General features: G+C 33.1%; 1 protein-coding gene across 1 annotated transcript in view; it reads right to left on the bottom strand.

The window, feature by feature from the left end:
- LOC118187159 (uncharacterized) overlaps positions 1-23,159 on the bottom strand; it is a 36,441-nt gene extending 13,282 nt beyond the window's left edge. Inside the window, exons 1-3 of the mRNA XM_035357367.2 lie at positions 22,929-23,159; positions 14,395-15,086; positions 1,714-1,927 (exon numbers count right to left, since the gene is read on the bottom strand). Coding sequence (XP_035213258.1) covers positions 1,714-1,927; positions 14,395-15,086; positions 22,929-23,064 — 1,042 coding nt within the window. The 5' untranslated portion in view covers positions 23,065-23,159. The remainder of the gene's footprint in view (positions 1-1,713; positions 1,928-14,394; positions 15,087-22,928) is intronic.
- Between the last annotated feature and the right edge of the window lie 3,217 nt (positions 23,160-26,376).

The raw sequence follows: 26,376 nt of genomic DNA, 5'->3' as shown, positions 1-26,376 counted from the left end.
TACTTTATAATGAATTTGAAGTTCCTATGTTACCAAGAATAGAAATTATGGAACTTAAAAAACGTTCTAATGTACAGTTGAGCAGCGTGCTCAAGATGAATTGATTATCTTCAGAATCAGAAAATACTATTAGCACGTCTAATACAGAATTTTACTACAGTTACAAATATATCATTAAGCCATCTTATATTGCTTCACTTTACATCACCATGAAATTCCGTCGCCTATCTCAAAATTAAAAAAAAAAAAAAAAAAAAAAAAAAAAAAAAACGAGTTTTTATATGCCGCCCCGAAGGGAAAGTGGTTAGCGACGGTGACTGCCGTACCGAAAGGTCCGCTTTCGAATCCCAGAGACGGCTTGGATATTTGTAAATGTGCAGTGTCTGTGCGGCATGAAGGGCACTCAAAAAATACGGCGAGGGAAAAATCCCCTCGAGAGGTCGGTAGTAGGGAAGAGGAGTGGAGCAAGGCAAAACCAACTTCGTACGTGCTCCTGCAACTACACGTGCTGGAGATCCCAACTGATATTCCCTGTATTAGGCAAGGGATGATAGTCCAAACAAAAATCATCTAATGTATGCTACTATTCCACTCTTCCGAGCACCCGAGTCTCACATCGGATCTTTATGGACTTTTAAACTTTCTTCCTTATATCACTTTCGAACCGCGCCCGAGGGTCACCACTCCCTGTTCTCAGCGCTGCTGGTGAGGCGTGACCTATTCACCTGGAAATCTCACTGATCGCCAATAATGCTCCCATCATTACTACGTGGTTGCCCGTTATCGAGGACATTACCCAGAGAACTTACCCTACCGAGCTGCTGGTGCCAACAGGTCTAGGACTTACGCCGATCCCCTCGGTCCAACAGCATAAACAGATTTCCAAGCTCGTGTTTTTATCCCCCCCGTGGCATGACTACCGAGATACAGATCCTAGCTAGTTAAGGGGAGTGAGACACCTTTAGATCCAGATTAATGTAGAGTTCGATATCCTTGGGCTTGCTTTCGAATTCCTGAGAAGGCATGGATGTTTGTAGGTGTCTAGAGTCTGTGCGACATGGGGCACTTAAAATACTGGCGAACAGAAAGACTCCTTGAGTACTTTGGTGGTAAGACAAGCGGGGTAGGAGATCCTCGGAGCTGTACCCCAGCATGTTTTCCGTTAAATTAGGGCGAGGTTGCATAATTAATGTGGTAGAACTATACCTGTGCGATCAAAGATGAAATTCTGGTGTCCCGCCCTCTTTTATCTGTATTAAGCTGTATAATGAAGCGGCAATTCAAATGTCCTTTTCTTTCCCATTTTTGGCTTTAATTTCAATAAAAAGCAGTTCCTCGAGCTTTGAAGTATCATATCAGATTATATCTTCCATTAAAATTCTTTTTATGAGCTTTTATTTAGCTCATTCAAGGTGTTGGTAGCTATAATCAAAAGTTTATCATTGATTTTTAATTTACTTCCTGATAAGGTATCGAATTCATTGTCAAATATGAAAGCTATTAGTATTATTTACTCTCTCGCTTCTGTTTAGTTATATGACAGATTACTTTTCGTCCACTAATTATATTTCTAACGACGTTAATGAACAAAAGGGTTTGAATTTTGTAAGTTATGGCGGTATGTGTTGGTACTCAACTTCATACCTTAAACTCCATCCAATGGCTAACATTTATTACCTTAAGGGTTTAGCAAAAGCTGAAAAGCAAACTAACCTGTATGAATGTACGTATGTTTCTTCATATCTGATTTCTGGTGAAAGCTTTTACCGCAGTACAAGCAAGGATATGGTCTGATGTTTAAATGGATGAGCAAATGAGTCGACAACGTTGAAGAGCGCTTGAATGACTTGCCGCACTGCTTACAAGTGAAGGTCTTGCAACCAGACGGAGATGACTTAGAAGTGTATTGGTCTGCTTGACTCCTTTCCTAAAACAAAGAAACAAGAAACGCTCAGTTTCGTCTTTGCTTTAAATTTTTATTGTTTCAATTTACTATGATGGAATAAAATAAAATTGCATAGGCGATCCATGCTTGCAGTTGGCATCTATAAGACAAACAAAAAGACATTTATAAGACAAAGAAAAACTAGACAAAAGTTTCTTCTGCAAATTAATGTTTTTAATTTCTTATCTCATGTAAAACGGAAGTTTTCTCAAGAAATCCGTAACCTGTTTCCCTACTATAAAACTCCAATATCTCCAAAAGAGTAATACTCAATACTATACATATTCAACTCCTTAGAATAATTCTTAGAATAAATAACTCCTTAGAATATTTGCAACAATGTCGAATACATACAAGAAAAAATTACTAACTTAGTCAAAAGTTTCTTAGAGAATAAAACACCTCTATTTAAAATTTATATAACTCTAAAGAAAGCTGGTTTTAACTCTCTTTAACTTTTTCTCAATTTCTCACCTAAAGTGATATGATAATTATTACTTAAACCTTAACAGGAAGTAGTAGTTCGATGACTACGATAAGAAATTTAATGTAAATATGTACAAAGATCTCGTTTCTTTTTCCTTTCAATTATTATTTATATTATCTTTTACTATTTTGTAAATTTAATAACTGGCAAAGCTTCTAGCTGTAACTGAAAAAATGAGGCTTCTAGTTTTCTAAGACGTATTGTACCCCGATTACGTGTAGATTTTTATCTTTTATAACATGCATTTTTCCTTTTCCTCAATTTTGAGCCAGTACTCCTTTCGCGTTTTAAGATTTTACAGATGACAGCATCTTTTAGAAGTTTCTTACACCGCCATTTTGGAGTCGACGATCACCCTCCTCGTATGAAAATTTTTACAGACCGCACTCAGCATTTGGCACCCCCGCACACAAAGTTTAACAGGATAGGACATTTTGAACACATGTTTAGATACTTAGTTCTGCTGTTGGACACTTTGAACCTTATAGCATACTTTTTCCAAGAACTACAATTTTTTGCGCTTCCAGGGAATCTTTGAATTCTACAAGGAACACAGTTTGGTCGTTTGAAGAATTAAGTAAGCTTTCGTTTAAAAGGTAGTCCTAAGATTTCAGTAAGTTTGCATTTTTTTCAATTTTTGTATCTAATTGGTCTACAATTTTTAGCTGATAAAGGCTCAGATTTTATTTTATTATTTAAAGAATCTTTAGGATTTTTTTTTGTTGTTTTCTTGGTATTAAAAGCTTAGTTTAGCATAATCGGGGACCACCCAATTTTTGAGTGTTGTTTAAATGACAATTTGGTTTAAAGTATATTTGTTTTGCTCTTTATATTTATTTGCTTTCGGATTTGCATATAATAATTTTAGACCACTTTGATTTTTTAATGGTCTTTTTACATAATGGAAAGTTTTTTTTTTTTTTTTTTTTTTGAATAGTCAGTTTAGCACAATGTTATGTTTTATTCGTTTTCCCAAGTGTTTCGAAGGTATGTGAGGAAATTGTTAATACATTTGAGATCCGAGTTTTCGGTTTTATATGAATTTTAATGTCTTAAAAGAAAATTCAAAGGATTCTTTTTTCGGTCTTTGATCTCAAATGGACCAGTAGAACGAAACACGTTTTCGAGACATATTAATCCAACTTTATGAAGCTTTAATTCATTTTCCCCTGATGAGTTCTGCATTGGAGTTTCAGTAAATGCAGATGAATTTATAATTTTTTATTTTATTATCTTGTATATGTTTTCCCTTTTGCCTTTTCATTTTTATTTTTAGAAAGGTATTTTAGAATTGTACTATCAATTCTTATTTTAATTTTTTAATTTGTTTTTGATATTGTATTAAACCTCTTACACATGGCTGCAATTATTAATATTGTTGACGAATTGCCTTGCTTAGGCTTCAATTTACTTTTAAATTAGCTATTTTAAGTTTATTTTACTAAAATCCTGCAGCTAGAGCGCAGGACGGGTATAAAAATTTGCTTTTAATTTTAGCCTCTTATTATGTTTCTTTATGTATTTATATATATATAATTACATATATATATATATATATAGATTGTGATGATTTTGGTTGAGATAGAATTGATGATAAATCTTTTTAAATGGGAATATGGTAAATGAATTAGGATAGAACTGTGCACAAAGCTGTAGCTTTTTTAGATCATTTTTATCTAAGCTAAATTTCATACAGAAAGATACTGAAACTGTTACTATTAAATTTAAGTTGATACAGATAGCGCTGCTATTACGAGGGCAGTTTATTTTTACTTGACCATGCGAATGCTCACGCTTTTGAGACGAGAGTAGATGTTTTGTTTTTCGCTGTCATTCATAGTGTATTTTTTTGGGGGGGGCGGACTTGAGAATGAAAAACTCAAATTCATAGAGTCCATAGCTTATTCTTCTTCTTATTTCGCATCGCATCATAATTTTTTTGGTTTTCTCTACCCGGAGAACCTATGGATTTTATGAGAACAGTAATTATTATTGCTCAGTTTTGCGCTGCATAGGCTTTATTTTAGTACAATATCAATCTGTAGATCTGTTTGCAGCGCTTCACATCGGAATCCTGAGTTTTGACTTCTGTAACGGACATTTGTTTGTCATCGCTTGATGAATAATCGGTGTTTTTTGTACTAATCAAACAAAGTTTGATTCAGCTAACTGTTGTTGACACTTTTGAGAGCACGCAGCAGCAGTATCAATTAAGGGTAAGTTATCTTTACCTTTAGCATAATGGATATGAAATCGTTATTAATAAAGAAACGAGTAGCTAAAATTTAACCAAAGATAAAATACCGAGGTTGTTCGCACATTTTTTAGACGATTTTTTCTTTGCTATAAAAAAATTGTCCGACAGCACTTTTTTTTTTTTGAATTGCAACTATATTTTTGAAAGTAAAAATTATCTTTTGCTCTTTGATAATTTTGTTTGCTTTTAATGAAGCAATGAATGAAATACTATGTTTTGTGCTCGTTACGAAGAAAATTGTTCGTATCTATCATTAAAAAAAAAAACTCTGTGAAAATCGTGGTATTTCAATACCGAAAGCTACAATAGTTAATATTGTCAATAAAAAAATTAAAAAAAAAAAAAAAAAAAAAAAAAAAAAAAAAACCGTCAAAATCTGCCTTTAAGTGGAAAAATTGTTCCAACTATCCAAGTTATAAGATTTTTAATGTTAAAAGAAAATCCGCCAAGTCAGCGGAGAGCTGTAATATCATAAAAATGCTCAGTTCAACTATAAACAAAGTAATTAATATTGATTTGAAAGATTTGTTAAAAAGGTGAAAAAAAACATAATGTGCATCATTTTTCTCCGCAACATATCGCCGAACGAAGAATGCGCTACAGAATTCTTTATGAAAAACGTTTACCCAAATAAAAATGGAAAAAACATTGTCACAATAGATGTACCTTGGATATGTTTAAATGACTGCAATAAAATGATATCCATTTATTTCCACCAAAGAGGAGAAAAAATCCTGAAACATGATTTAAAGAATTCAAAGAAAGGTTTACAAAGGGATTTATGATTGTTGCTGTTTTTCCATATAACGGCAAATTAAAAATGAATAATGTTAAGATCAACTCTATATATTATCAGGAACATATTTCATATCCAGTTTTAAATATGAAATACATTCTCTTTGCCCACAGTGCCATCAATCAGTAGAACTGCATCAAGTCCAAGAACGCAGTCATATGCCAAAATCTACTGTTAATTTCCTGGAAAAAAATGGAATAAAAAACGGGTTTTAAGATCATGCTCTTCACTCATATCTGTACTAAATCTCTTGATGCACCCATGGATTTTTGCTCTTTTGGACATTTAAAAAGCGGATTGTCCAAACGTCAACCTACAACCCATCTTGGACTTTGGACAGCTGTTCGAGACGAATGGGATAAAATACTTCTTCCGATACGGTGTAGAAAACGAACGGTATTTTTCGAAATTGCGGTGTAGAAAGATAGTGTAGAATAAGGGTTATCAAAGAGAATACTAGAAACAGAAAAATGTTAGGTAAAATATTTCTGTAAATACAATAAAAATCGTAAAAAATATGTGCGAACAGCCTGTGTAAATTCGGACATTACTAACGCAGATGGGGCGAAAATCGAACTTTTCAAAACGAAATTGAATAATTAAAGTGCAAATGTTTCATGTATTTTTGATTATATTTAGGTAACGTGTGAGGAAAGGGAAGTTGATGCATATGTTGATGAATATCAAATAGTTCAAAATACAGTTGATGATCTCTACTTCCATTTGCACGAAAAAGTTCTCGTCTTGATAATATTAGTTTAGTTAGTGTTAAGCCTGATACTACAAAAGTAAAAACAGCCAAATTTAAGTTTGCCTACCTTCAGTGGAAGTTTAGATCAATGGCTTACATTTAGCTACCTTTTTAAGGACAGTGTAGACAATAATAATAAATTATCGGATGTGTCTTAAGAGGTCTTGTAAGGCTGAAGATGTAAAAATAACTCAAGCTATACCTATCTCAGATTCGAATTGCAAAACTGCTTGGATTTGCTCGCAGATAGATTTTCGAATAAATGAGAATTGGTAAATGTATTAATTAAGTAGCTTATTACTCAGCCAATGCTGATTCAGCGGAAGCTATTTTGAATCTCGTATACGTCACTAATGAATGCGTTCGTTTTCTAAGTGTTCTAGAACAAAACGTTGAAGTCTTTGGTGATACATTGGTAACTCATTTACTACAATTTGTCCTTTTTTAAGAAAAATCATTACTTATATAAATGGAATCAATTCAGCAAATTGCCTGTTTACAAGAGACTCAATTTTGTGAAATTTAATAAATTTTGTTATAACTATTTAACTAATGTGCTTAATAATAAGGCTTTCAAAATCTTGGATAGATGCACAGCGTATCATAATAATCACAATTCATTATTGCATTTTACGAAGTCTCGAGATGCTGTTTTACCTGCTATTAATAATAATAAAAATACTTTTCCAGTTCATGCAAAACATGTTTACTCCTCAAAAGTGACAGAAAATACTATCCCAGATGATGTTTCTAATAATTTTTAATCAGATAAACTTTAATTTTGAGAGTAGTGGAACTATAAACAAACGTGTTCTGTTATGCAATGCTGTAATCAGAGTTCGTGATGTAGTAGGTAATTTCTTACAATGTTGAGGCCGGATGGTTTCTGGCTCACATGCAAACTTTATTACTGAGTCCTGTCTTCCAAATCTTACTTGTCTTACCGGTCTTTCAAATCATCGTGTGGTTTGAAAAATGGCAAGGATCTAAATATCTTACTTAGTATGAGCTGCATCTCAAACAAATGGAGAACTGGATATTTTTGGTCTTCCCCCATTTTGGTTCCAAATCTTTCTTTACAACTTCTGTTTTTGTTATATAGACAATAATATTTTGGGCTGTATAAAGATTGTGAAAACTTACCGCACGTATCATTGCCATCGAGCATTGCAAACTCTTTCAAAGATCTAGTTTTGGCGGATCGTACATTTTATGAATCTACTCCAATAGATATTCTTCTACGAGTGAATATTTTCATGTCACTTGTTTTGAGTAAACCAATCAAACGAAACTAAAATCTTCCAGCAGCTCTTCGCTCGAAATTAGGCTGGATCATTTCAGGCACAGCATTATTTAATTCTTATGTGAACTCTTGCATATCATTAAATAATTTAGATTTAAATACTCAGGAATTAGTTAAATTTTGGACTCTCGAAACAATCTCGAAAAAAATTATTCTCTAAAAATCCGAAGCAAATTGTGGGGAACATTTTAATACTCTCATAACAGAGACAATGCAAGTAGATATGGATAATCATTCAAAACATCCCAATCAGAATTAGGATATTAAAGGCAATTAGCGTTGAGGAGGGTTTTACTCTTAGAAAATAAGTTTCCCCACCTACATCTCTCTACCAGAAAGAGTTTTCAGGCTTACGATTCAGGAACTCGATTTTGCGTATTCGCGTTTTCTTAATTTTCTTCATTTAATTTGACCAACCCGAGGATTTCAGTTCTACGTGGTACGGTGCAGTACCAACTCGAGGTGCGTCGCTCGCGTTGCGATAGTCTTCTTTAATGACTAGTTTGAAAATTCCTCCTTTAAAAATGTCAAATATTGTTTAGAAAACCTCCAAATTCTCGATAATCCTTTGAGACTCGGGACTGAAGCCCCCAAATCATTGCATCCAAATGTAAAAGTTTTATTCCTTCCATCGAATACCGCTTTCTTAATCAAACCAATGGATCAAGGAAACATAAACATGGTTCAGAGCCGTTCTTAGTATGTCAGGAATGTTTACACTTCTGGAAATAAAGCACTAGAAGAAGAAAAGCAAGACACACTAATAGCAGTTTGGAAGCAGTTCAACACAAGACACTGCATAGAAATGATTAAACTCGCATCGGAACACGTGAATTCATCAACAAGTTAATTCCTTAACAAGTAAATTTATGAACTTCTGGCGTAAGCGCTGGTCAGAAGTTGTCAACAATTTTAAAGGATTTCCATGTCTGAAAATGAAGGGAAAAAAAATCATAAAAATTACAAAAGCAACAGGCGGGGAAGAATTTTCAGATATGGAAGGAAAAATTAAAGAATTATTCGAGAATGACCATCATGAAATGATAAATAAAGAACTGGATGATCTTATAACACCAGCCGACGGTGAAATAAGCGATAGTGAAGAAGATAAAAAGCCTTTAATACAGGGTGGTTATAGTAAAAGTGACTCTATTCAGACCCCTGTGGAACCCGTTCTGTATATCGGATTTTAATGAAATTTGGTATATACGTTATATGGACTATGGGGAAAAGATCTCTGGAATAAAAAAATAGTTCAAATTTTGATCACTAGATGGCAATTTTCAATGCAAATTAGTCAAACTTATAAAGAGACTTGCAGCCAGAGCTAGAGAATCATTCTGCGCGTCTTTGTCATCGTTAATCATACCCTTATAGAAGAAAGATCGAGCTTTAGTGGTAAAACTGTTTTATCAGACCACTATCTTCATGCAAGATGGAGCAACTCCCGACATTGGGCGCGTGGTTTTAAGAATTGCTTCGTTCTAACTTTGGCGAGAATCGTGTAATATCCAGAGTTTTTCCAGGTGCTTGGCCTCCTTAAAGCGAGGCTACTTAAATTCCTTCCTACTTAAATCCCTGTGATTTTTGGTTGTGGGTACTCCTAAAAGACCGTTTTTATATGAAGGAGGAATTATGACTTTACCTGAGTTGAAAGCCAGCATTACACGCCATCTTGCTGAAATCCCTCGAGAGTTACTTCGCGCTGCCACTGAACACGCTATAATGCACTTTCAACACGTAATTGATGTCACTGAAACACACATTGAACACATTCTGTAAATGAATAAATTTTAATGATTCTGACAGATTTTTTTGGTTCTTCTTTAGGCGCCGCAATCTCCACTGGTGACAAAATTTGAACTATTTTTATTGCAGAAACCGTTTTTCTATGATCCATATAACATATATACGAAATTTAATCAAAATTCAATAAATAGAACGGGTTCTAGAGTGGTCTAAATAGGGTCACTTTAATTATAACCACCTTGTATGTAAGACGTTAAACGAACTGTTAGAAAAAGCTCAGGAGCTGGTTGATTTTTTCATGGAGATTGATCCAAATGAAGAAAGAAGAGGGCACCTAATGACAGGTAATGAAACACTTTGCATTCCTTACAGCGTTTCATCAGTTGCGTCAAACTTTGTTCCAAGCAAAAATCAACAGCTGTTTAAAAACTATAATTGTATCATCTACCTACTTTTTAAGCAGTAATAGAGAGCTTTTCATTTAACATTTTTTACCCTTTTAAATACAATAATATTTTGGGCTGTATAAATCATATATATTTTCGTAATTTGAAGTATACCTAACCCGTCTTTTCCACAGAAAGCTAATTTTGCGGAAAGAAGATTTTGTCGTACGAGCAATGTGTTAATGATGTAATCCCCGCATCCGGTAAGGGTTTGTTGTATTATTTGCGTTAATTAAAATTGAAAAATATTTGTACTTTATGACCTGTTTTTACGATTAACAGATTATGATTCTAAAGTAATAAAACTTAATGAGAACGTTAATAACGTGTTTTAAGTATTGAAAGCTTATAAATTACTTGTGTGAAAATTCCTTCAGTATATGAAATGTAAAAAATTATAGATAAAGATACAACCAATTGACGTACACAAGATTAATCACAAAAGAATACCACTGAATCACATTAAAGAGGAAAATAATCAACCTGGAATTATTCTACTTCATTTATTAATGGGCTTCTCAAGCCAACAATTGCAGGGAAGGAGAAAAAGAAGGGGGAATGGACTCATAATGAACTTTTGTGAACACTATGTACATACCATGCCAAAAAGTTTGTGAATTCAACAGGAATTTCTAACATTTAATAGAAAATTGCTGAAACTATTAAGCTTTTACAACTTCTTATCTGCGGGAGGTTCAGTTTTTAAGCAAAGCTACCTTAAAACTTGATGCTGGAAAAAAAAATCGAAACAGCTGTTTGTCAGTTTAAAGCAGGATTTGGCAAGCTAAGTATCAAAGAGCAACCTCAGTCGCCATATGAAAGAACAGTTAAGAGAGTGACACTTCATTCACTTTTGTTTTTACGGAATTTTTTTTATGAAGACAGTAACATATTAGTGACAATTTCCGGATAAAAGACAAATTTTAATTGTTTCACAAAACCAAAATTCAAATAATAAAAATTGAATGAAATTATACCTATTTTAAGATCTGTTATGAAAAAGCAAATCATACATTTGAGGTTGATGGTTTTATTTAACAAGTAAATGAAATTTTAAAGTCTTCTGGAAATTTTATGCCAGGCTACATGTTTATTTGTATTATTTTGGTTCACGAATTTTGACAGTCAATCTGTTCAACATTATAACGGCACACGATACATAACGCCTATTCGGTGTATAACGACATAAAAATTTCAATGTTATATAAGTAATATTAACATAGTCCTGCGCCAAGATTGTCAATTAAATAAGAAATCAATTTTTATGGTCAATTTTTAGGTAAATCAGATTTATCTGAGGGCTTTTTAAAAATACAAAAAATAAATATTATTTAATAAAATATTTAATCTTTCTTATAATACAAATGGAATTAATAACACAAATATACATTATTTAATAAAATGATATTTAGCCTTTCTTAAATAATGAGAATATTTGGCCATTGAGAAGAGGAAGGAAAGAAAGATAAAATATAACTTAAGCTTTTTTCATTTCCTCTGCCACAACGTCTGGCGTCTTACCAACAAGGTAGAAGTTCAAGTCACTTTAAATTCTAATTGATATTTCAATAATAAAATTTGATGAATATGGTGATGATTAAAATGGCACGTAATTTTTGTATAAAATAGTTTGACTTATTTCTTTCCTCTCAGTATCTAGAAAATTTGAGAAAGTTGCATTTCTATTTCCAAACACATGGAATTTTAACGAAAAAGGACTCAAGTAAACGTAAGTGCGTAAATATATTTATTTCCAGTTATTATTTGTTTCAAAATACTGTGCTATACTACATTTTTTTTAAAGTAAAATACCTAGAAAGATAATATAACTTACAGCTTTTATTTTTGCAAGATATGTGAAGTAGGTATTATAAAAAGGCTAGTATTTGAAAACAAACGCATTGCACACGGCGATGCAGTTAGTATTTTATATGTCTATGTTCCACATGTATTGTTTGCGCGGCACACGCGACCACTTGAAATTAACATAGTGACACTCAGTTAAACATAGTTTTAACCACGACTTTTGGATTAGACTTCCAAGTTACCTACTCAAATGTTCAAGATTTTATAGAGAACTATAATAAGGCGTCACTTTTCGTATCACAATTAACGAAATCAACTCATTTTTAATGAGGGATAAATCAGGTAAATCTAAACTACGAAGAAAGAAATGAGACATTGTTAATTCTGTATAAAGTGAGGGTATTTGTTGCTGAATGAGGAAAAGCAGTGTACTGCTGGCAAATTATCCTGTGGAGTTATTGAAAGTACGAAAATGTTGCTGAATGAGGAAAAGCAGTGTACTGCTGGCAAATTATCCTGTGGAGTTATTGAAAGTACGAAAATGTTGCTGAATGAGGAAAAGCAGTGTACTGCTGGCAAATTATCCTGTGGAGTTATTGAAAGTACGAAAATGTTGCTGAATGAGGAAAAGCAGTGTACTGCTGGCAAATTATCCTGTGGAGTTATTGAAAGTACGAAAATGTTGCTGAATGAGGAAAAGCAGTGTACTGCTGGCAAATTATCCTGTGGAGTTATTGAAAGTACGAAAATGTTGCTGAATGAGGAAAAGCAGTGTACTGCTGGCAAATTATCCTGTGGAGTTATTGAAAGTACGAAAATGTTGCTGAATGAGGAAAAGCAGTGTACTGCTGGCAAATTATCCTGTGGAGTTATTGAAAGTACGAAAATGTTGCTGAATGAGGAAAAGCAGTGTACTGCTGGCAAATTATCCTGTGGAGTTATTGAAAGTACGAAAATGTTGCTGAATGAGGAAAAGCAGTGTACTGCTGGCAAATTATCCTGTGGAGTTATTGAAAGTACGAAAATGTTGCTGAATGAGGAAAAGCAGTGTACTGCTGGCAAATTATCCTGTGGAGTTATTGAAAGTACGAAAATGTTGCTGAATGAGGAAAAGCAGTGTACTGCTGGCAAATTATCCTGTGGAGTTATTGAAAGTACGAAAATGTTGCTGAATGAGGAAAAGCAGTGTACTGCTGGCAAATTATCCTGTGGAGTTATTGAAAGTACGAAAATGTTGCTGAATGAGGAAAAGCAGTGTACTGCTGGCAAATTATCCTGTGGAGTTATTGAAAGTACGAAAATGTTGCTGAATGAGGAAAAGCAGTGTACTGCTGGCAAATTATCCTGTGGAGTTATTGAAAGTACGAAAATGTTGATGAGCCGTGGAATCTAATGAAGATATGTGGCATTCATTTCGGTGGCTCTGTATTATATGCGGCAGTGGACATATTATTCTCTGAAATCGAAGTTTGGTATTTTTAAATTTATGAAAAAAAAAAAAAATGTTCCGAGAGAGACATACAAGTTCCGTAAGGAAATGGTAGCTTCTGTTTGATTTTGTTAAATTACGATCATAAAATTTTTCTGAAAGTTTCAAGTTTCCTGGGACCTTTTTTTTGAGGACCCAGGAAAGGGGGGCTAAAATTCATTCACTACCTAGACCGTTGTTAACATAAGTAATAAAATGTGCGTTAGTATTCGTGCGATTCGGCGAAATGAACGTTTAATGTCATAAGGTATTTCTCCCGCCTTCTTACCATGCCTACGTAGTGTAGTGGTCTGCACGCTGGACGCGTATTCCAGGGTTCCGTGGTTTGATTCCCGGCAAGTGCATTGCTCATTTTTCATCACTCTTGCTTTAAAAATAACCTAATGTCTCTACAGTGGCGCCCGAACTAAAAGGGTGGTGGATGAAGATTCTCCACACCCAGGATTTGGCGAGTGGGTCCCCTAAAAAAAAAACCCCAATCGCCCTTTAAAAGGGGAAGTATATAAGGTATTTCTCCCGTCTTCTTAGCATGTCTTTGTAGTGTAGTGATCTGCATGCTGGGTTATGAATCGCATTAGTGAACAGCAGTATTATCTTAATAGCCGAAATATTAGAGCTGACTGATAGACGAAAATTAGGGAAAGAAATTGTATAGTCGAACAATTTTGTTTATGGAATTTTGGATGTAAATGTATGTTTCAAGTTTAGACAATACATTTTTACATTAGAAAAGGCTCCTATTTATTTTTATTTTTTGAAAAATTTTGAATAATTCAAATTTTGTAAGCTAACTAAATTACGGTGTAAATTAACAGGATTTCTTTCTGTATGTTTACCTCTTATGCTGACTGTTTGCTAGTTTGTGTATTAACTAGTCGTTTATTCATATCTTAAAAATAGTAAATACTACTATTAATAATAATACTTAAAAAAAACTTAAATTGGTGCAAATTCCGTTTAAAATTCAAAATAAAATTTTATATAAAATCTGCTGATCTAGAGTTTATCTCCTTAACTCTATATTTTACATATTTCCTTTTAACTCTGTATTTTAGATAGCATTCTTCATTTATCTATAGACTTATTTATGTATTCCTGATGCATACCCCGATGAAAAGAAAATATTGCTTAACAATTAATCCAGCCCCGACCAGAGTGATCATCAGCGAAAAACAATTTTTTCCCACCTTTATTTTTTTGGAACAGTATAAACTAGGGAGAGGGGCGCCCCAGATTTTTTTCCATAGGGGTCAACGAGCTATACTTACGCTACTAGCAATGTACATCTTAACTGCCTTCATATACACAGGAGTTGCATAGCACTGATATAAAGAAAAAACAAAAGGCAAAACTGATTTTACTTACCAAGCTTCTTACTGGTAAAGATGAATTAATCTCATTACTATTCTGCAATCGATTTCCTATCTGGTTGATTGGTAATAAGGGTTTTGGTCCATAAGGAGTCTTTTTTCCAACTGAAAACTTAATTCTGTCCATTTCTGGTTGTCTGTAAATTTCTTTAAGTGTTCGATCGACTAGAAAATCGGGACGTAGGTGGGTGACAGAATTAGTTCTTTGTGCTCTAGAGGTGAAGTCATTGAATTGTCCTTCGAGTGAGGCACATATAACACAGCACTTAAAGTACGCGTTGTGATTTACATAAGATGCGTGGTCGCACATTTGCCCGCAATAGTAACATTTAAAAGATTTTGGTGGATATTCTACTTGTGTGTCCCTTTCATAAAAGGCTGGTCTCCATAAACTGAACTTCGATCTTCCTGATCTCTCAAAAGTATCAGTATCTGTTTGAAAAGTATCTTCGACTTGTTTGAAAGGATGCATTAACGGATGGTGCAAGCTTCCGAAAAGTAATGATTCTTTCACAGCGCCTTTTTGTAGCACTGGAACGAAACTGCAAGAAAGTCGAAGGAAATTTTGCAAATTCTGTTCTGAAAGCAACCCATCTTGTTTTGAGTTCAGACTAGTCATCATGGCCATTGTGTTTTCACCAGTTTTGTTGTTTACTTCATTTGGACTCGAAATTCTTGCTAGAGCAGCTAGAACAAATGAAATTGCAAATTTAAATATTTCTGAAATTATCAATTAAGTAAGATAAATGAAAAGAAACGAACTTCTAATACTTTTCTGTCAAATTATGTATGAAGTTAGAAACACAATCACAGTGTTTTTTGGAACATTCTCTGAGAATATGAAGATGAAAATCCTCAAGAATGCTTTCACAAACATAACAAAGACAAGAGTTTTGATTTCTAGTATTGAAAACAGGTGCATTTCAATGTAATGTCAAGCTTTAGAATAATCCGGAAAATGTGCAGTATGCTATAAATATTACTAAAGCTTATCAATATAGTTGACATGAATTTTGTTAATGAAGCTCTATAAAGTTATGAAGAGTATGATTTTTTGAGGGGGGCGGGGATTAGAAATGTATTCAGTAATCAAACAATTGTGCTTTCTAGATACATGTTCTGGGGAATTCGCAAAGTCTACTCAGAGAACATGAATACGAGGAGAAAAATTTAACTTACGAAAGAAAAATTTCTCGACAAAGGTTAATAACAAATTTTTCAATGAAATATTCGGTACTTGCTGATTACCTCTCGCCCTCAAAAAGTTGCCAAAACATTGGCGATTTTGAATTGACTAGAAACACTTGTTTAGCTATCTCTACAGCTTTGGGTGATAATTCGAACTCTTCTTTACATTATTTCCTGATATATGTTTGTTTATTTAATGATATATAAACGAACGACTGCTATGAAGGAAATGTGATTGTTCTTCAACTAGTTTTGACAGGCATTTTAATGTTTTGCCTCCAGTTTTTGATATTGCATTTCCACCAAATTCAGTCGTTTAGGAAATGTTCATAGAATGCGAATTTTGCTATTCTTTTCTGTTGGGTAAACATCATATTTCTGAAGAAATCCAACGCTTTTTTTGTCATTAGTTGGTAAATTCCAGAGTTCTGTTACGATTCATTAAGATTCAAAAATTAAACGGGAGGGTTGCTCGAGGAATTCTGATCAGCGAAGTAACAGTTAAATATAAAATCCATAAATTCATGTATGTGGTGTGTGCATGCGTGGGTCAGCTGTTATTGCGAGTATGCTCGAATTGCCACGTTTTTTGCGTTTTTACAATTCTATCGAATGTTGAAATGCGGGTTGCCTATAATTAGAAAGTACCAAATTTTGTATTTAGAAAGATATGAAATACTCAAAAAGCTGAACAATCGTCCCAGAATGAAACTGAAATTGGGCGAAACGCAGCAAATTTTTTTACATGGTCAGAACAATTACGTTTCTTTCAAACATGTAGCATTAATAATTGAACTCCACTGACAGAGAACACTTTCATTGCAACAACACAGTGCATATTTTGATAACAATAAATACAGTGAAAACTTTCCTGGTGACTGCGTGTAAAAGTAGATATTATATCCGAGATTATAAATAAACAATAGTGTTATACATACTAGGGATACATTATTTTCGAACTAAAGAAATGGAAATGGCAAAAGTAAAAATTTTGTATTTATTCGGGGGGGGGAGAGGATAAAAATAAATAAAAAGTAAGAAGTACAAATCAATGTTTCTGTAACAAATTATCTACTGCATACGAAAAAAAAAAAAAAAAAGAATCAAATACTTTGTGAGGTTTATCTATTTATTTTTAGCTAATAGTTTATGTTTGACTACTTTCCTATTACTCTCTTTTTCACCCACGTTTTTTATGGCAGAATGCAAATGATATAGCGAACTTTTATTCCGATTAAAGTAGAAAGAAGTGCTAGTTCAGCCAGAGTTTCGGAAGTTAGTTTTAGAGCGTGTTTGCCTATTCCAGGCCACATTGTGTTGTGATTACTAGTGATTTGAATTAGCTGCGTTGAGTGTATCTAACCATTTATATTGGCTTCGTCTCGCCGGTTTACTACAAACCAGAGACTTTCCTGCGCGTTAAAGTCATGGACCTTATAAGAGATAGACTAATCCAGTGGGCGGGGCGCGCGTCACCTACATGTCGGCAAGAAAGAGTAGGGACGATCTGGTTTACTTTAACACTGAAACCTATGACGTTTGTATCACATAACTCTTTTTAATTATTAAATGTGATACGTTGTATAGTGATGAGATTATGAAAGCCACAGTTTTTTCCAAATAGGATTAAATATATCTCATTAAAGCACTTTTTACTGCATTTCGAACATTTTTTTCACACGTAATTCTTGTACATCTTTACTTTGGTAAAACGGTAAAAACTCTAAGCACAAAATTTATGAACTTAATTTTGAGTAAAAATAAAGTAAAATTAAGTAAGATTGATAGTGCGTGATGCTTTGAAATAAATAAGGTAAAATTAAACAAGATCTGATAATTTTTTTTTAAAATTTAATAAACATTTTCAGGCAGTGATTTTACCAACTGTAATAACATTACAAAACGATCATATTTATTTGATTATATGGTCATTAAATTATTAACATTAAAGTGGATTAGTTATTTTAATAATTAATAAAATTTGGGCATAAAATTTTCTGAGTGTAATGAAGAGGGGGGAAGATAAAATAAAATCTAGAAGCACTCAGATTTTATATTACGCCCAAACGGAACCTTTTTTTAGTTTTGTGTATTACCTATATTTATTGAATATCATGTTCTTCGGCCGTAAACCACATACATTTGAAAACAGCATATGTTTAGAATTTCCGCACTGGAGATAAAACTGTTATTTCTAGTGCTCGCTCTGAACGCGTTTGTTAATCAAAAATTCGTTAAAGTTTTACAAAATATAAAATAGATTAAAACAAATTCGAAATTTGGCCGTCCAGATGCCCATGTTCGGGTGGAGGATTACATTATTCAAAATTTGATGGCTCTAGATACTGTCGTTTTTGTCACAGTGCGAGAGACATACATATATTCATACAGATTCTTCATTATTAAATTTCTTTAAATATAATACAGGGCGATAATATTTAGTAACAACAATTTGCAAAGAGACACGGACATTTATAGTAAAACAGCGCAAAATGCCGCTTCGAAACTAACAGCTTTTCTAGGCTACCGCCCCTTTGGGCTAATAAATTAAGTTAACAGTAAATAAAAAAAAATCTTATGCAGAACTAAAAATAAATTTAAAAAATAATCACTATAAAATACAAGCAAAATTAATTATTACGGTTAAATACAATTTTAATATTAGAATTAAATGTATAAAAATGTTTAAGGAGTCAAAAGTGTTTATCATTATGATGTATTATGAAATATAATTGAAATAAAATTCCTTTACAAAAATTGTGCTATAATACTCATCTATAATTTTAAAAAAGCAGCACAATTTAGAATTTTAAACAAAACTTTCAAAAATTCGTTTTTAAATATTTTAGTATTTTTTACTTATTTATACCAATAAAAAGCATAAAAATTGCAAGAGAAAATTGCTTGTTTGAAATTTTCTATTAGTTCAGATTTAAAATATTATTTCCTAAAAGAAGTAGTTACACATTTCCTTACAGCATAGGAAAAGCTAAAAAAATATCCAGCCCTGAAAGCATGCAATAGCTTTTTAATTATTTGGAACGTTAATTATGCTTGATAAATATGCTAAATTTTTAAAAATCAATCTCAATTTCAAAAATAAAAATATGTAGAAATTCTAATTTGTGAAATGAGGCGCTACAACCAGCTTTTTCTTGACAATTATATACGCTGCAATAGGCAACCAATGTTAAATTTCTGCAAGTCGTCCCTATTCCTCCGGATGTGATCAAAGTGACAGCCGGCAACGCATCAGACGAGGGAGAAAACCCGTTTGGGTTAGTCTATTTCTTATAAGGTCCATGGTTAGAGCGTTCTGTGAGCCGTTAGGTTAATCTACCACACTTTGAAATTGTTATTTGTTACGTCTTTCTGTTAAGCCAAAAGTACTTGGGCTTATACAAACCCAAGTTGGGTTATTTGTTAAGTGGTGTTTGAATAAAAACTTCTTATACACCCTTCTTCTTATTTTTGTTTTGTTTCACAAGGCTAGAAGATAATTTTTGAAAAGTCCTTTTTTAAAGTCTATAGTTTATGTTCCCAAAGAGGCATAGACTTTACAGTTCCATTTGTTCATTTGAGCTACCGAAATAGAGGAAGAGCCAAAGTCCATCAATCAAAACCTCCGATAGCCAGACCGTCCCTATATTTGCTTTGTGCTAAACCGAAGTTCCTATTAGTGGATAACATTACAAGTATCATTTTTTTTAAACTTTTATTTTACAATAAAAGGTTTGGGAGATAATTCGATTATGCGGAATGAAAACAAAAGTCCATTACTTGATCGAGACGTTCGTTTCTGTCCTAATGCGGTGTGTTGCGGTGGATTTTTCTAAGCTCAACCTACAGTCCTAGATGAGTTTATTGTTCTTTAAACGCGATTGTTGTCGAAAGGTTTATTTATGCTCGTTATGTTCTCAGAAATATTCTTCAATATTTTATATATACATCGCCGTTATTGCAGCCGCACAAAGCACTTGAAACAAGTCCATACTTTAAATAACTCTTAAATCTGCCATGTCCAGTCAAAAAATTGAGGTACTTTGAAATCTGATCAAATTTTATTCTGTGAAAAATTGTGAGGAAAAACCTTTTGGTTCATTGTGCTTTTGATGAGGCCAGATAGTCTTTGTTCCAAATACAGAAGTGCTGTAAAGTTTTATAGAAATATTGTTCAATATTTCTGAGAACCGATAAGAAAGTTTCTTTATTTTCTTACATCACTTTTAGAAATGGTCGTCGAAGTCAGATTAAGTTAATTAAGTGAATTAATCAGTCTGTTAATTCTTTGTGGATTATGACGTCGGCTACCTCCTCTTTAAGAAAATAATCTTTCTGAATAACATACTTTTTAACCAATATTGTCCTTGCTATGATAATGAAGGTTAATTTTCGCTGGTTTAGGAGTCTGAGTTACCCGGTACATGTCGTTATTCAGGAAGAGACGATGTTGTAAATTTTTGTAAATATTTCTTTTTTATTTGTTTACAACTTGATATAACTCTTTGTCACCCCTGGGGTCGTATATACTGGCTTAGTATTATACTTTGACTGTCTCAGTTCTAGGGCAATAAAATACATGGGTTCAATTTCTACTGTCCAAAAGGGCAGCCTATAGTGTCTCGGAGGGTAGTGGCTTCAGCCATCCGAGTGGGTAATGGGACGACCAGTCTATTCACCGGTTTCATGAACTCAGTGCCCTTCGTGGTGTATGTGAGGAGTGATTCTAGTTCTTGGGATTTAGCCGAGTCGGTGCTTGGGTATTTCATTCTGTATACCCAGTAATTGGAGCACGCAGGGTGCCGCAGTGTAAGAGATTTCGCTATTTGTTTTTTTTAGGATAGCTTGTGAGGCCGCTCTCCCGCCTAATATGGAGAGCAGGACTTCACGGGTAAGCGACAGTTGCAGCATTTTCTTCGCAGGAGTTGTCTATCTAAATTTGATTGATACCTTCTAAATAAAGCATTAGTTTTCTTCCATTTATTTTAAAATACTGAGATTTCTGCCTTGGATTCCAATTAAATCTTTATTTCTTTTCATTTTTCAGCCTACAGATTCGTAACAATAATTATCAACTACGTAAATTCAAGCAAACAAATACTTGATTTGAATTTTCTTTTTACGAACTTGCAATCTGAAAATTTCAGATTCAATTTAATGCCTTGAAGAAGAATTTACCATTAAAAGTTGAAAAATTAATATATTTATATATATATTAAAAATTATATATATAAATTAAAAAAGTTACAAAAAGTCATCCAAATATTTTGCTCCTTTTCTTTCATAATAAGTGTTGCTAGCTCATGAAATCATATGTTGCTAGCTAAATCTTTACTATTGAATAAAACTATCACTGAACTGAAAAATAATTTTTCTTTTAAAAATTTTGACATCTGTTTTTACATTTCTTGAGCGCAAAAACAGAAAAATATCAAAATATTAAAATGGCCTACCAGCGGCAGAGTGTTAAAGGTCGCTGAACGCTACTAGTTCGTTCTGGGGTTCGAACCTCTGCGAACGGGCTGGTTGCATAGCCGTTTTCATGGTTTTCCTCTGTGTAACGTGTACACCAGCCAATTTCCTTCAGAAAGCCCTCCACGAGGGCATTCCTTCATTTAGGCAGATAGACCTCTAGTGCTTTGCCGTACTCAAATAAATCGAACCAATCAAAATATTAAAAAATTATTGCCGTCTTTACAAAACTAAAAAACAGACTTACATATGTTTTTGGAATTTATATGTTACTAAAAAATTCAATCATAACCATGAGATTTTATATACGGTGGAAACGACAGCGTACACAGAAAACAAAGTTTTGTAGATTAATTAGACTGCAGATAGGATTTGGAGATATATTTAATTTATGACACTCATGGCACAGAGTAACACTTGCAGAAAAATAATATTGAGAAATTCAGAAGATAAATGAAAGTTCTTATCAATCAGCCATTGGCAACAGCGACTATTTATCGAGCATATGATTTTTTCAGAAATAATAAACACCTTGAAGAGATTTTCGTTCTCTATGTATTAAAAATAAATTTTAAAAAGTTAGTGTAATTATTGCCTATAGTTATTACGAGCAGTTTAGATTCACTGGAAAAATTCAATACTAAAACTTTACAACACTCTTGTATTTGGAACAAAGACTATCTGGCCTCATCAAAAGCACAATGGACCATAAGGTTTTTCCTCACAGTTTTTGAGAGAATAAAATTTGATCAGTTTTCAATAGATTTCAAAATACCCCAATTTTTTGACTGGACATGGCAAATTTAAGAGTTATTTAAAGTATGGACTTGTTTCAAGTGCTTTGTGTGTCTGCAATAACGGCGATGAAGATGTAAAGCACATTCTTGAGAACGTTCATCGTGTCCAACAGAGGAAGATATTTCAGGCAACTTTGATGCACCTGTTTATATCTTGCTCAACAATTTTTTCTCTGAACTTTTTCGGACTAAGGAGACAAGTTCTACTTTTCGGAATTTCATTCTTAATTTGGATTATTGAGTTCTCTTTATTTTGTTATTTTTTATTTCATTTTATTTTTCTTTTACTTATTATTATTATTTCTTATAGTTTTCCCTCCTTTGCAGTGTTATTGTACATTTTCTTGTTTACATTTTTAGTGCTACAACTTACTTATGTAATGCGTGTGGGGTTGTTTATCAGCGGATTAATACTACTAGTTAAAATCAACAAATCTATATTAATAAAATTTATTTCGCTTTTATTCTTCAACTAAGTATACTTTTTGTGTATTGCCATAAAATTTAATGTTATTACCATATTACTTCGAATTTCAGCCTAACTTTTTCTTGAGATTTTTTAAATATCAAATTAGAGTGCGACATAAGTTCAAAATTTTTACAACTTATTTCAAAAGCTTACTTCAAAGCAAATGTTTTTACAACTTATTTCAGATGACCTCTTACTCCCCAAGTGTTTGAGTTTTAAATAACTGTGATCTTCAAAATTAAAAATGATTTTATAATATATATTTCAAATATGTATTATTAAATCATTATTCAATTTTTTATAATTTTAAAATTCTACTAGTTTTAAATTCAAAGATTGCTATCCACCCCTGTTTCAAAATACTGCTGCGGCTTAAATTTCAGTAATATAGTATTTTTTATTCAATTTTCATTTTCAAATAAATCAGTTATTACCTTTAGTAAATTTAAATGTATTCAATATTACTCATATCATGTAATTATTTCTTCAGTACAATTAGTGTTAATTATGCTACAATCAGTGTTTAAGTAAAATAGTGTTAGTTCAAGAGTCAATTAAAATATTACATTCAACTAAAGAAAAATGTTTTGTAAAGAAACTTACCGTTTGAATCTTGAATGTTATGATGTGATGAGTTTTTAATATTTTCTAATCCTTCGTGATTTGTTTCCATCTCGTCATCCCAACGCTCTTTCTTACCCAAAGCAATTTTTTTCTTGATTAGAAAAGAACGAGGCATTACGGAATATCGTCTGCTACTGAACCGGGAGCGATCAAGGATCGCGAACTTTGCAGCTGTTGATCCGCGTGTTGATTCTGCACTAGATCCTGCGATATAAACTTGCCGCCTCTCCTGTTGTATTAGAGAACACTTTCTGCTGCCACATGTAGATGGTGGCGACATCTGGTAAATGTAAAGTGATGTATTTCGTATGCTGCTCTTATGTCTGGTATTATGCAGTATATTGTTTAATATTCGTTTGCTAATGCAAACAGTTTGTCATATTTTTATTTTTTAAAGAGAATTACAGTAGCATTATCGCATGTGATTGAAGAATTCTTGTTGTCGATTATTCTTTTAATAATCAAGCAATTGTTTTCAACAGAAAAGTTAATAAAGTTGCCAAAAATGAATAAAAAATTACGTGTGAGTTAAGTATCGTAATTGCCTACTGGAGTGGTCTTGATCTTTGTTGCAGCCGAATGACTAATCTAAAAGCAGCTGACGGGCAGCAATTTTTTTAACAAAATAAATTTTTATTAACAAAATTAAAATGTTTAACCAAATTGAAAATTTTACTAACTAAATATTTATAAAAATATGCATAAACGACAATAATAATTGCAACAGAAAAAAGAGAAGAAAATGTAAAAAATTTCCGATTTTAGTGCCACATCAGAGGATTTGTTAAGATTTCTTCAGCTGTCGCTAATCGCAGTTGACCAATCTACTCTTGGGCTCACTCCTACTAACACAGCTCTTTTTTTTTTTTTTTTTTTTTTTTTTTAACATTATAATTAAACCTCGCTTTCTTCGCATTTACGCCACATAATATTCTACATTAAAATCACAAAATTTTTAAAAGCATTAAATATTGCCATATATTTTTCTATTTTTCTGAGTTTATCATATCAAAGTTCAATATTCTTAGAAAAATGACATGCACAAGTCTTTTTGTCTCTTTAACTTTATTAGTAAACATCACTATCTGCACACTTATGCTATAAAAAAATTCGACAGCAGAATTCTAAAGGCAGTATATGGTTAGATATCCCAGTACAGTATTAAGCCTTGTCATTGAGTTCTTTTGCGGTCCTTCTTCAGTTCATCATATCACTATTCAGTTTTCTTAATAAAGATGACTTCCATAACACTTTTTTTCGTCTTTTTATTGTCAACGTTTTGTCTTTTTAACTTTTTGAAACGTCACTTTCTTCGCACGTGAGCCACGTAAAATTCAGCAGCAAAATACAAAATATTTTATGAGGTTGCAGTTGCTATGAAAACCAAATCTTTTTATTTAATCTGAACTTGTAATATAACGTAATGTAATAATCCAGGCACGACTTGAAGACAAGACAAGAACTGCTACTGGTAGCAATGTAAATTAAATAATAATGTTAAATAAATTTAAACATTGATAAAGTAGTCTACACAATAAAATAACTACATTATAAGCTGGCTGAAGTAATTTTACCGGTGTGTATCTTTAAAGTATCGGCTGCAAGATACTGCAAAACCGGAGTAATCGCTGTTAGACAGAGCTGGCGAAATTCTAACAGTGCAGTGTGCCAGGAAAATATTTCTCTATCTAAGATTCAAAATTCTCAGCTTATGTATTCTAAATGCTGATTCTAGTGAGATATTCTGGTAATATTAGATATTCTGGTTAGGAATACAAAAAGAAGAATTTATAGTTATGAACAAAATCATCATGACTGGCTATTTAACAGAACTTGATTATTTAAAAACAGCATATCTTAAGAATTTCCAATGAAGTGCTGTTTTCGCACGTCTTTTTATATTCGCTATATTATTTATTTGAAAATAATACATAGCGATAAAATTTGTTGGCAACTAACTTTTACTTTTGTTGCGATACTCTTTTTATATATTATCTGCATTATTTCCTTGAAAAAATACATGGCAATAACATTTGGTGGCAGCATCTTTTTATTCGAAAGATGCTACGAACAAAAATGTGGGGATGGAGACTCATAGCACCATTAAGGCTAATAATAAACCAATGGGGAAGAAAAAAACAAAATTTATATTCATTTTCTATCTGAAACCTGCTGGAAATTTCTGTGGAATACACTTTTTAGTTCAAGTATATCAGCAGCTAAATATTACATTTTCAGACTGATATTTATTTAAAAAATTCGAATATTTTGAATCAGCCATTAAATAACATAACAAATTATGAAATTTTTAGTTAAAATAACAAAATTATGAAATATTTCCAAGTTTTCAGAGAAAATTTTTAAGTGGACCAAACCTAGAGAATATAATTACAATTATTTATTCTCTAGCTTTGTCCCACTTGGAATTTGAATGATAAATATTATTTTTTAATTGTTAATTTTTTTATATATACTACACTTATGTCCATAAATTAAGGATAATTTGGAGTCACGCAAAACTCGAACTCTAAAATAAATATATCACCCGTAAAATCACTACATACATCTTCAAGAATCATATACAAATTTCAGGAAGTAACCAGATGACACCGATGGTACGTCACAATGACGAGAGTGTAAGAGAGTGATATATAAGGAATACAGGCAAAGAAGTAAAATTGTTCGCAGGCGCTTTATAAGCATTTCAGTGCAATAACCGAATAGTTATGACCAAAGGAAGCATTTGGACGATTTTTTACGTTGTAGAATTATCGGCCTTCTGGAATGTGGGCGTACCCAACTGGAAGTATCAGACGAACTTGGAATTGCCCAGAGTGTCATCTCCAGGCTTTGGAAACGATTCCAAGATGATGGTAATGTGAGTAGACGTTACAGTACAGGTGGCCCCAGAGTTACAACGCCGAATGAGGACCGGTATTTGGCAGTTACTGCCAAAAGAAACAGGCGGGGCACAGCCTCAGACCTGTCTCGTCAGCTCTCTTCAGCCATTGGTACGACAATTTCAAGGCAGACCGTGTACAGACGCTTAGGGCAGATTGGTCTATATGCTCGTAGACCTGTCAGATACGTTCCACTTACTGCAACTCGCTGTCGCCTGCGGTTAGCCTGGAGTAGAGAGCATGCATTGTGGACACCGCAACAGTGGGCTTGTGTGATGTTTTCCGACGAGTCCAGGTTTAGCTTGCAGTATGATTCTCGTCGGACTTTCATATGGAGAGCTCCAGGTACCCGTTGCCACCAAGAAAACATTATTGAACGACACCGTTACGGTGGTGCAGGAGTGCTCGTTTGGGGTGGAATTATTCTGGGTTTCAGAACTAACCTGCATGTTCAAATCGGAACCATGACAAGCCAAATCTATCGGGACGTCATTCTGGAACAACATGTACGTTTGTTTCGGGGCGTC

This window comes from Stegodyphus dumicola, chromosome 4 (assembly GCF_044657685.1).
Source record: "Stegodyphus dumicola isolate Sdum_Otavi_A_Nest chromosome 4, ASM4465768v1".
NCBI lineage: Eukaryota > Metazoa > Arthropoda > Arachnida > Araneae > Eresidae > Stegodyphus > Stegodyphus dumicola.
Note: the sequence above shows the minus strand (reverse complement) of the source record. Positions and strands in the feature narration are given on the sequence as shown.